The sequence below is a fragment of the Acipenser ruthenus genome, chromosome 13, assembly GCF_902713425.1.
Source record: "Acipenser ruthenus chromosome 13, fAciRut3.2 maternal haplotype, whole genome shotgun sequence".
NCBI lineage: Eukaryota > Metazoa > Chordata > Actinopteri > Acipenseriformes > Acipenseridae > Acipenser > Acipenser ruthenus.
In genome coordinates this window covers 24,943,866-24,956,840 of record NC_081201.1, presented here as the reverse complement: position 1 = coordinate 24,956,840, position 12,975 = coordinate 24,943,866, and the positions used below count along the sequence as shown (strand labels likewise).

Genomic DNA, 12,975 nt, shown 5'->3' with positions numbered 1-12,975 from the left:
GCAGGGTCTGTATATTATTCAGTAGTTTTGCTTTCTGTGTGCTAAAAGAGTAAGTAGCGGGGTTCTGAAAAGTATAGCGTTATGCATCAAAATGTCCACTCTAGTGCACTGGGGTTTGAGATCTGTCCTCTAAATCACTGCAGGAAAAGCGATAGAAAAAGAGGCATAACAACAAATGCTCTGGCTTTTCTGTTCCGTACCACATATTGGATCATTATTGCTGTGTTACCTGTTTGACAATGTGGGCAATAGTCTTTACACTATCAGTGCACTAGAGCAGACATTTTGAAAAGATCTTTGAAACAGACTTTAAAGTTATAAGTGTAAAAAGCTGTCAGGATGTTAACAATGAAAAGAAAAATTACAGGTATATTATTTAAACAGTTGTAGCAACACGTGGGGACGTGTAACGCCATATTTTTCAGAACCCCGCTACTTTAATCGGCAAGCAAAACTTGTTTACACTCTAGTTTGTTTACATTACCTGCAGTGAAACAAGCATCCTCCTCTTGGATGCATTTTGCTTATTCAAGAAGCCAAAGCGTTAGTCAAGAGGATCAGTAATTTAGATTGGGGGACACGCACCCGTTGCTAAGTATTGTTGGGATCGGTTGATCAATGGGCAAACTGCATTCTTTCTGGATTGCTTTGCGAATGTGAATGAGAGTTCATAGTGTGAATAGCGTTTCTTAGGTACCTCAAGATCATGTGTATATACAGTATTGACTACTGTCATTCTAAATTATAATTACACATGTTAAACATGTTTGTGTTTCTGTGGAAAGTCCACTGACAATGCTTTTTGTTCTGTTTATCACAGTGGTTTCTCATCAAGCACCAAGCCTATAAAGTGAGCCTTGTTGGATCTCTGTTTTTCGCTGGAGTTCTCATTGGTAATGTTGTGTTTGGACCTCTTTCTGACAAGATTGGAAGGAAACCAGTTTTTCTTACATGTAAGCAATTGCATGCAACATGATTTCAACACATAAGAAAATGGCACTGAAATATTGACACAGAGCACAAAGAGAAAAGAAAAAAATTTAACTACTTTTAGCCAGCAGAAAAGCATGTAAAAAAATTATTGCAATAATACCCTCACATCAGGGAACTGTCAGAATCCTGGGCTTTAAAAAACTGCCGAACCGTGCCTTTATTGCTGTTTAAGCATTTCAATATTTTATGTTAAATATTTAATTACTATTTAAATGTTAATGTGCTTTTCTTCTGTATAATTTTTTTTTGTGTTCATGCCCTTATAACATACACGCTAGGGGGGTAGAACAACTACTTTTGCCAGAGTCGAATAGCTGCCACTATTGATCATGTATTTTATAATGTCTGAGTCTCTTAGTGTATGCACAGTTTTGTAACACTTTGTGCTCTTTGTGCACTATACTTTGAAAATGCTTGGATTTTTTAAAAAGCAATTCATGTTCTAAAATGTAATATTTAAAATATAATGGATTGTAGCCGCAACTGCGCTTCCCTCCATCTGAAACGGCACGCTTCACTGTTACTTTCCAGTTCAAACGACTGAATACAATTAAAATATCGACATTGCTAGTTTGCTGCTATTATGCCCTATAAACACACAACACAGTATGTTGCTGCTTTGAAATTGAAGTGTGCGATTAGCCGACTGTCACTTTTCTCATCGACTGTTTGGTGCCGCCCCTAATACACACACACATTTACACTACAAGCTACACTTAAAATGAACAACGTCACGTTTCTTTAGTCCTACAGTGCTGAATATCTATTGATTGTGTGTTTAAAGTGAAGGATGACATTCTAATTGTAGTATGTGGTTACATTTCCATAGTGATAACCTCTGTTCTGTGGTTTGCACCTCAGGTTTGTCAGCTGGATTTGTACCATCATAAATGATCATAACACAACCTTGACCACCAGCCCAGTATAAATGGGGATCTTGTTTTATTGCTGTTTAACCTCTGTGTTACCTCTATCAGTACATTATTAGTTATTTATGTGTATTCTTTCATTGGCAGGTTTGCTGCTTGAGGTCATTTTCGGATATGCAACAGCATTTGCCACGAACTATGAAGTTTTTGCTGCTTCCCGTCTCTTCGCGGGTATTATGAATGGTGGAATGGCGTTGGTTTCTTTTGTACTTACCCAGGAGTACGTAGGCAAATCATACTGGGCATTAACTGGTAAGCTGCATCTTACTGACCTCACAGCTTTTAAAAAAATATATGTTTTTTGTCTGGTAGTAAGACTTGTTCAGTCCCTGGCATGTCACCTATTGCTTAGTCCACTAGAGGCTTAAAGCTTCCTTCTAGTGAGCCATCATTTAAAGAGAATTAAGAAAACATAGTTGTGCCCAACAGACACTAAATGATTAATATACTGCAGATTGTACTGGACCTAAAACAACAAACTGTGTTTATTAGGTATTTATTATGAGGTTGCTTGATCTAATTGTAAAATTGTTAGAGTAGTAAAGAATCATGGTTTAATGCTCTATGTGAGCAAAAAACATTATTTAGAATAATTGAAACAAGCTGTTTTATTGAGCAATAACCAGTTTGCTCACATTGGAACCACAGCCTTTAGAGGGAAGTATTTCCACAACTATTGGTTACTTTATATACACAATAATACCAGCTTGTATCTTATGACACACTATTCTGTATTTTTATAATACAGTAGAGTCAATTATCCAAACTAATTGGGACCGATACTAATTCGCATAATCGATTTGTATGGATAATCAAACAGATATTAATAACAATTACTGTACCTTTAATAATGTATAGAATAAAGTTAACATACACAATAACCTAGTGCACAAGTACCTACTGATGTTATATAGCTAGTAACCTATTCTGTCACATTAAGCATACCAAATTACAAAGTTTTACAAATCATTAAATGAATGCAATTCAGTAAAACTTTTAACACCTACAGTTAAGGTAACGAAATACTGTAAATAAATATACCGTATACCAAAGTTTGAAAATCAAAGAATACAATTCAGTACAACTTTGACACATTACAGAACTTTAGGAATCATTAAACTTTTTCAAAGTATATAAACATTAATGTTTATATACTTTGATACTTGCTGTTAAGGCATTGTAATAACGTGCAATTGAAATGAATAAAATAAAAGTTCTTAGCTGCTCAATAACATAGACATGATCCCTAGCTTTTACTGACATAGAATAAAAATCAAGAATGAGGTGACTGTTTTAATTTGCTTAACTGCAACAATTGAAAGCACACAATGATCCATCTAAGGTTTTGGTGGTCTGAATAATTCTGTAATTTTCATTTTGGCAGCTAAATTTTATAACCGTTTTGGCAGCAGAAGTTGTGTGCGTAATACACCACTCGTAATTCATCACGTGATTACAGGTGCGTTCGGTTTATTAGACAGTACGGCTGATCAAAGATCGGATAATTGACGCTCTACTGTGTATGATTAAACAGTATAGCTAGTAAATCGTGATGTCTGATACAAAGAACTTTCAGAAAGCTGTATCGAGTCAGTATCACTGTGTATTATGAATATAGAAAATAATTTAATAAGGCTACATCATTTTCAGGGCTTTTATTTGTTGTTACCAGGCACCTTGACCAATATGATGTTTGCAGTTGGAATCGCTGTGTACGCAGCCATGGGTTACCACATCCGGCAATGGCGCACCCTGGCAATGGCTGCCAATACCCCTGGGGTCCTGTTGTTTTTTCTCTGTTTGTAAGTTATTTGGACATTTTATAGTATATAATAATTATCTTATGTAAAAACTGAACAGCAAATGAATAATATACTGAATTAGCGGATTTTGTTTAAACGTTTGGTGTAGTAGTGGAGAACCAAACCAAAGCATACACACGTTTACTTGACGTGCCTACCCAATGTGATCAATCAGTTGACCAAGTTAATCCCAATTGCGTATGCAAAAATAAAAGTATAAAAAACAAGCAAATAACCCAAAGATCTTTTCACAGGGATAATGTTGCTAGTGCCAATAAGAGCCTTGAACAGAACTCCTTTTAAAGTCACAGTTCAGCTTTACTCTGTATAGTACAAATTGGTACCAAAATATCCATACTAAATCACAAAAGGTTTACTATGGTTTGCCATTTGTACAACCAAGAAAATAAATTGTGTTACTGTTTAAAAAGTAAACGGCCCGTACATTTTGGATTGTGTCGGCAGTTGCTAAGCACGTTTTTCAACATGGAATACATTTTGTGTGTAATATCTGATTGCACTTCAATTCGTCAAGCATAGATCGCTGCCAGAGTCTCCTAGGTGGCTCTACTCACATGGACTCACGGATAAAGCTGAGGAAGTGATGCAGGAGATGGCGATTAGAAATGGAAACAGAGTGACAATCAAACTGAAAATGTGTGCAGGGACGGCAAAGACAGGGGGATCGAGCCCCAGCCTCCTGGACCTGGTGAAGCACCCCATCCTGCGCTGGCGCACTGTCATCTTGATGTATGTGTGGTAAGTGGTAGCAAAGAAGGGAAGTGCTGATATCACACAAACAGCTCAGGCATGAAAAGTGATTAAGAGCTTGGCTCCAGCCTTACTGCGTCAAGATTCAACATGGAGTGCTATCAGTTTTTCATGCAATTTGTTCTGAATGAACATGCATGCCTGCTCTGCGCTGTCAATGGTTTTATATGCTAGGCTATTTTTTTTCTTTGCAATAACATATTAACTTTATAGATAGTGTAGTATGTAGTATTTACATAGTAATCTCTTTTAAATTAAATTTCCCTGACAGGTGTGTTTTAAATTCCATTAATAAGTGCATAATGTTAACTAGAATTAGGAATGGTTTATGGATAGTCATACACACACACACGCACACACATACAGCTTATTGTAAATTACTTCTTACAATACAAATTCTCTTTACACGAATTTCCTGTTTGTGCAAATTATTTTAAAGGCCCCCCCAGGGAAGAAAAATGTGAATAAGCAAATCACCTTAGTTTTAACAGCTTAGTGCAAAGACTATTGGGAACTGCATCAGCTTGCATTAGATTAGCACCTCTGTTCTGTATTTTCGTGCTGTGTGGGACTACTGATCCTGTGATGCCTTTCGAGTTGCCATAGTGTTCACGCATCAATGCCATTTCCATGAAGCAGTGCAAAAACTTGCACTATCTTCGCAGATAAAAGTGGAGGTGTTGAAAGCAGTGGATAATGCACCCCCATGCAAGAAAAAGAAAGATGTTGCTGCATTCTGAAAAATCGGGGTACAATAATACAGGCCTATGAACAGCATGTGGATGGAGGCATCTGTGTTTCCGATTTGCTCAATACCCTGATGTTGAGGACGTCTTGCTTTTGTGGTTTAAAAATCCCTGTGATCAGAAAGGGACATGTATGTTTCAAATGCAGTTCATTTGCAATGTATACTGTTTAAAAGTACATTTACAACTGGATTTTACAATAAAATGCACAGTACTTTTAAATGTATAATAGTTTTAATTGTTCTGTCATTTTAAATTTGATTTAAAAAACAGACTGCATTTGGCTTAGACTTCTGATAATACGAGTTGCTGATACACATTTAATGGGAATTGACTGTGTGTGTGCATATGCATATGTATGTTTGCATAGACATACATACATACATACATACATACATACATACATACAGGCTAACTTCACTATATCGAACCCCCATGGGACCTGGAGAAATGTTTGTTATATCAGGGTGTTCACTATAATAAGGTTTGGCATTTTTCTGTATCAGAATAATGACAAAACGGCAAATTGAACATCAATATATAGTACTTTTATGAAGATTCCTTCACATTGATCAATATTTAAACGGTATTGTGACAAGGTACTCGTGTCACACGTGTGGGTAACCGCATTGCAAGACAGAGACATGGGAGTTGGAGTTGAAATGCCGGCACAGGCCAGCAGGATTTATTAAACACGAAACAGAAAGTAAAGAAACGGGTCATGTGACGCTACCAACGATGGTAACGCACAGTGGACACATACAGAAGACTGTACAAAAGGCAAAATAAAACACAGTACAAAAACTACAAATAAAATATGACACACAGGGCGAGCGCTAGCCTTACTGAACGAGGCGTCCTGCTCCAGGAACCTGCTACACTACGTAACCCTCGCTGTATATTACTTGGATATCGGTATCCCCTAAACTAACCTACTTATGAGCCGGTATTCTTACAACAACTCCTGCTTCTTCATACGGCCTTGGCTGGGATTGCCTTCACAAGTACCGTGTTGCAGTTTCTGGGTTGCGTAGCTGTCGTTCCTGCAGAGTGTACGCAGCGCCCCTCTGTGTAGCATGGCGTTGCAGTCTCCCAGAACGATCCCCATCTGATGTTTTTATGCTGACGGACACTCAGTCGAGACCCGCCCACCTGATGATTGAGGACCGGCACAGCCAATCACTTGCTGCCCTTCCTCTTAACCAAACCTAGCAGGCAGCAAGTCTCAATCGAGCGCCCGTCTGTAAACAATCATTTGATCAAACATAACAACTCCTAAAAGCACACAAAACAAACCCGTTTCCACATTTAAATTGCACCAACTCTAATTTCCTCCTGTGCAGGGCAATCACCCTGCTACAGGTATGTTTAAAAGAAATGACAAAGGAAAGAATGTACACTTACATGCCGAATACAGTAATTACATGTACTTTCTCTTGAAAAAACTATGCAGCCTACAAAAGGTCATCTTTGAATTAGCATTATCTTTGAATTAGTCAACCATGGTCTTTGTTTTCGCTGAGAGAATAACACACTTGACACTGGAGAAAGTTAATTGAAAGAAATACCTCTTATTCACATTTTTGTGTACCTACATTACCTTTTTTTCTGGTACACAGCAGTTTTCCTTTTTAAAATTGTATATGTGTGTGTGTGTGTGTGTATGTATATGTATATGTATATATATATATATATATATATATATATATATATATATAATTTTGTATGTATTTAAAGGATAATGTAATTTTACCCGTTGTTTTTGTGCTTTTCAAGGTATGTCTGCAGTCTGGTCTATTATGGATTAACAATGAGCGCAAGTGAACTGAAAGGAAACCGTTACTTGAGTGTTGCAATGTATGGGCTTGTGGAGCTGCCAGCTTACCCACTCTGCATGTACTTCATTAACAAGCCCTGGTAGGTTTTTGACAGCTGACTATGTGACTATGTGAAGTGCAAGTGGCTTTGGCTTTAGTAGGCATAATACAGCATATTGGGCTGACAAAAGAGAATGACCTTTCCTAAAGAACTATTGTGAGGAGTCGTTGGACCCATAGGGACACATGGTACAAGAGACAAGTTCTGCGTGGATGATAATGAGGTCAGATTTTCTAAACAGACACTGTGTTAAAGTGTTACAGAACACACTGCAAAGTTTACAAGAAATGCATTACGTTACCTTTGCTGTGTCCCGTGTTGTTCGTATCACAGCATTATATTTTTAAACATGTTGCTGACTATTTTGAAATTCATTAATTACACATCGTGAGTCATAAATGGGCAATACATTTCTCAGCATTTACTCGGGAGCAGTGGCCAGGAGAAATACCTCTTCTAAGGATGGCAGTGTATCCAGATCACGATCACACCAGCCACCACTCATTTCAATCAGAGCACCAGCATTGTTGCAGAAGGGAGCATGAACACTGCGATATAGAAAACTTTTTTTCCTAGTGGACATTCCCAGGTAAAAGATGAAAAAGGTCATTCCCTAGTTTACCTATGATATATGAATAAAAAATAAATTAAAAAAAGGTAAAAACTGCTGTGATACGGACAACATGGGAAACAGCAAAGGTAAAGTATTGTGTTTCTTGTAAGGGTTCTGGAACGTTTAAAATAATCTTCATTGACGTGGTTGTCTTGGAACCCTACAGGTTTTTGCCTGGAATACTACTTAACAGCATTAACTGAGGTTGTATTTTATTTTACAGAAGAACAGTTGCCTATTTAGAAACATTTGACACTTTGTATGTAGTGTGCTGACGTGTAGCCCATTACATGAGTCAAAGTTAAGGCTATTTATGTATTCACCTGCCCTGGTCATGCGTTCTGTGTATAACACTAGCACTAATCAGCATTAGTCATCCACTGACCTTGAGGCTTATGGCATCAATACAGATTAGATACAAAGAAACGCCTGCGGCACACATCTGTAGCACACATTACACTCTCTTGACTAATTAAATTGTTATGCTGCGTCCCTGATGCAGATTCTGCAATAAATATATGGGCTGTGCAACAATTCTTTAGTGATTTACCGCATCTCAACATTGAAGTATGTTCTCCAGAGTCATATCTTTTGCGACAGTTCTTCAAAGTAAAGATGCCCCTGATTATATATGAATCTGCTTGCCTCTATTACTGTAGATCTTAACGGGGTGATAAAATGGAGGCAGGCAGGTATCAGAATCTGAGGGTATATGGAAGCTTGAATGTCAGTATGTAAAGTTTACATGTGCCTACAGTGCATTGAGGTCTGTACTGTCTTACATATGGAGCTCCCTTCCAACTGCCTACAACCAGCCCTCTGTGCAGCGGTGTAAGATCATTGTCCATTGTAAGGGGAATGGAGAGATGCAGCTTTTATATATTACTGAATATATGGGAGACATTTGCAGAGGATCAGTAATGTTAGAGATAATTTGGTTATTGTGCTCTACACTTGGCTATGAGTGACTTTTGTTTTTGTTTTATTTTTACAGGGCAGGGAGACGAAAAACTACATCTGGATTTTTGGTGTTTGCAGGATTTTCCTGTATGATTACAATATTTTTACCAGAACATTCTGGTAAGGGATTCAGTGCTATTTGAGAAATGATTGTTGGCAATACATTTAGTAATCTGAGCTCCAGAGTTTCTTGGGGTTTTCATAGAAACATTAAGATTTATTGTAGACTGGCATTAAGAAGCACTTGCAGTCCATGTTAGTGCTGTCAAGTATCATGTCTGATGCTGTTTGTTCTGTTTCTTTCTTAGGTTCATGGTTAAATACAACTACCTTGGCATTGCTAGGCAAACTAACTGTCAGTGCAGCCTTCAACATTGTGTATATCTACACGTCAGAACTTTACCCAACAGTAGTGAGGTAATCAACATCATTCAGTACGTTTACATGAGATCAAGTTTTCAGAAAACCAATGTATTCGGAAAACTGAATCAGAAAATTGTATTCAACAGATTATTGTCCTGTACATCTCTCTTGTTCTAATTCCCCAGCATGTGCAAACTGTCCACTCCTTGCAACAGCTCATCCATTTCTTCATATAAGCTATTGTGCTTTACATAAGATACTGTAAATTCTTAATGCATTTTACCAAGCTAGAATTCATTTGCTGCACCAACAGTATAGGCAATTTCTGTGTGAACAACTATAGTTGTAATAATGGAGTTTTCTTTTGATCAAATACTATTACTTTATTTAAATGAATAATATAACTTTATCCGTAACTAAACAAATGGACCAGTGTAAAGTGATCGGTGACTGAAATCTAACATCCATTTATAATTATTGTATTTTTGTTTCAGACAAATAAGCATCTCTTGGACTACATATTATATAATCCAAAATTATTAAGCGGTTATGTGCCACTGGCCTGCTTTTTATTTCCACCCTTACACAAGACGTCGTTCTATAACTTGCCAAGCAAAACTGATAAAAAATAGTTCTCATACTTTCCTTTCTCTTCGTCTTCATCTTGTTTTGTTGATTTTTTTTTTTACGATCAAAATATGTCGTTGTTGGGCTGTAATATTTAGAAAAAGTACCACTGTCCCCAACATTTTGATCTATGGACATTGAAATAGGAATGCAACAAAACTTGTTCTCTCAACTCCCGCTGTTCAAGTACTAAGTCTCGTCTCTGTGTGTCCAAAAAGCTATTGCCGCTGTGTTTTTTCTTTTCTTTTTTCTGCTAGAAATATAGATAGAATTGCTTTAATACTCACGTGCATGGAAATTATGTAAAAGTTTGCACAGAATAAGTTTTCTGAAGACTGTGTTTACATGACATAAATGATCTTAGTTTTCGGAATACTATTGAAATATATAATAGGTCATGTTTTCGGAAAACTCACTTTCGGAATTTTCCGATACGTTTTCGGAAAACTGTGTTTACATGACTTTTGATATAGGAATTACTTTTCGGAAAACGATACCTTCTGAAAAATATAGGCGTTCTTATGTTCATGTAAACGCACCGAGTGAAACACACATCTTGTAAAATATTATTACTGTACACATGACCTATGTAACACTTTAAACAGTGTTTAATTATACTTGGGAAGTATTTAATGAATGAATGCAGGTCACCTTGCGGCATTTAATTGCTCATTTGTTTTGATGATTTCCTTACGCAATACTGCTTGGTACAGTTCTATACAGTACACGGTTTAAAGTTTGTGCACCCTCTAGTGGAAAGGTGATTTAGCGGTCAGGACAGGCAAGTGGCAGGAATAGCAAACACAGGAACCACAAACTCAGACACATGAGATTAAGCATGAGGGAACACTTTTATTTACACAAATACACCAAATACAAAGCAAAATATAATTTTCCTTAAAGCGGGGTCAGCAGACCACTATCACAGTGACCAGGCCAGAGAGCCCCGTCACCCACTCCTGAACCGAGAACCTGTCTCCCAGACCCTCCTTTTTACATGTGGCCAGGCTAAAATGGCAATCAATTGTCCACTTTAGCCTGACCACATTCTCACTTTCCACATTCAGGTTTTTTACCCAAGGAATGTTAACTGTATTCTTGCTAAATAAAACAAAAACTAAAATATGTACATGTACAGGGCATCTGCCCTGCTACAGATGGCTTTTTGTTTAGCACTGGATTTTCAAGCATTGTATATTTGAATATTCAAATGTTTGACTACTAATTTAGTTCCTTATTCAGAATCTTAATCACTGTTCATCTTGTGTTTTCTTTCTGTAGGAATGCTGGGCTTGGGGTTTGCTCTATGTCTTGCCGTATCGGAGGAATTTTAGCTCCTTTTGTGCCTTCAATGGTTTGTTTAAAGTTTTATAGTTTTAAGTATGTATTCAGAGCTAAAAAGTATGTTGTATTGCCTACATTTCCACATATGAGAGAAGAAAATGTGTGTTTTTTATGAAAAGAGGAAAGTGCAACTTTGTATGCCACATTTACATTAATGTGTACATCTAGAGAAGCAAAAATGTAATTGTGGTACAACTTGGTTTGGGCATTCTTTAACACAAGTTATCCAAATCTGGTATTATATCTGTATGTAAAAACATTTTTACATGTGCATACTGTCATTATTCTGACAGTTCTAACTTTAAATTTTAAACATGTGGCTGTTTTTAAACCTGTGTAACATTTTAATTGTGTTTTATATTTTACACATAGAAAACTCTCAACCAGTCTATGCCTTACATGGTGTTTGGTCTAAGTGGAATATCTGCTGGTTGCCTTGAACTTCTCCTGCCAGAAACACTCAACAAACCCATCCCTGAGACCATAGATGAGCTTCAGACTGCAACATACCAACGGCTAGAAGAGAAAATGGTAAATTTAAACCTACAAATCCTAAAGCTACTGATTTAAAAAAAAAAAAAAAAAAAAAAAGTTAGTCCTTAACATTAACGTAATATAAACATAAGCATACATTTCCATGAATCCTCTGTCAGTATTTCCCTGGCCAATTTTTGTCCCTAGCTGGGGCTTTATATCAAAGCCTGTCAGATCTGTGACTGAAGCTGATTTACAGGGAGATCCAGCTTTTATATATTTAATACAGAATGCCTGGCATTTCATTTGGATTTCAGTTATTCAGTCATTAGAGGGGCAGCCTGTTTACACAGTGGTGTGTGCTGCAGGGATTCCCCAGTGTCATTCAGTACAGTACAGTGCTGGAGTACAGGGTGAGCTGGAGCTTGCTGGTTTGAATTCCTGGTTGTGCCAAGTTGCTGATCTGGGCTGGGGGTCCACTGGAAGTGCTGCACTGGCCTTACACTCCCAGGGACAACGCCCTTCAATCACCCCTAATAGTTTATCAGTGATTTCCCAGACTGGGCCCTTTGCCTCCACAGTTTAAAAGTTGGTAACATCCATTGTTTCAGTTTGCTGGGTGAAAAGAGGCGATTGACTTGACAGTAGGAACCATGGTTGCCCATTGATCTGTGTTTTAAATTTACCTGCAGCGGATTCATATCCCCTTACATATGTCACCTAACAATTTCTAAAGAACTGCTTTGTTAGCACATGTTGTTGTTATTATTATTATTATTATTATTATTATTATTATTATTATTATTATTATTTATTTCTTAGCAGACGCCCTTATCCAGGGCGACTTACAGTCGTAAACAAATATATTTCAAGAGTCACAGTGCAAGTAATAATACAATTAAGAGCAAGATAAATACAATGACTTAGGTTCAAGCAAGTACAAGTGTGACAAAATACGATTCAATAATACAGCAGATAACAGTGTCAGTGATAGTTACATCAGGATATAATTAAATACCAAATACTACAGATTAAACACTTGGCAGATTACAGTACTCTGAAGTACAGGATTAAATGCAGTAAAATAGGGGGCAGATAAGAGCAAGTAAAGCGCATTTAAGGAAGGGTGATAAGTGTCCCAGGGGAAAAACAGAGGAGTTCTACAGGTGCTTTCTGCAGAGGTGAGTCTTGAGGAGGCACTGGAATGTGTTCAGAGACTGGGCAGTCCTGACATCTGTAGGAAGGTCATTCCACCACTGCGGGGCGAGGGTGGAGAAGGAGCGGGCTCTGGAGGCAGGGGAGCGTAGAGGAGGTAGAGCCAGTCTTCTAGTGCAGGCGGAGCGGAGAGGTCGAGTGGGGGTGTAGGGAGAGATGAGGGAGAGATGTTATAGAGTATCTAGACTTGTTTATCTGATTGTGATAAAAATTCCTATGAACATTCTTTAGGTTTTGAGAGTATCTTAATCAAGGCATCT

At 37.5% G+C, this 12,975-nt stretch overlaps 1 protein-coding gene across 3 annotated transcripts in view; it reads left to right on the top strand.

The window, feature by feature from the left end:
- slc22a15 (solute carrier family 22 member 15) overlaps positions 1 to 12,975 on the top strand; it is a 54,002-nt gene that overhangs the window by 2,395 nt on the left and 38,632 nt on the right. For all 3 annotated transcript variants that reach the window (XM_059035803.1, XM_034030134.3, XM_059035804.1), the window contains exons 3-11: positions 821 to 953; positions 2,010 to 2,174; positions 3,595 to 3,724; positions 4,265 to 4,483; positions 7,018 to 7,158; positions 8,727 to 8,812; positions 9,001 to 9,109; positions 10,964 to 11,036; positions 11,399 to 11,557. In XM_059035803.1, coding sequence (XP_058891786.1) covers positions 821 to 953; positions 2,010 to 2,174; positions 3,595 to 3,724; positions 4,265 to 4,483; positions 7,018 to 7,158; positions 8,727 to 8,812; positions 9,001 to 9,109; positions 10,964 to 11,036; positions 11,399 to 11,557 — 1,215 coding nt within the window. The remainder of the gene's footprint in view (positions 1 to 820; positions 954 to 2,009; positions 2,175 to 3,594; positions 3,725 to 4,264; positions 4,484 to 7,017; positions 7,159 to 8,726; positions 8,813 to 9,000; positions 9,110 to 10,963; positions 11,037 to 11,398; positions 11,558 to 12,975) is intronic.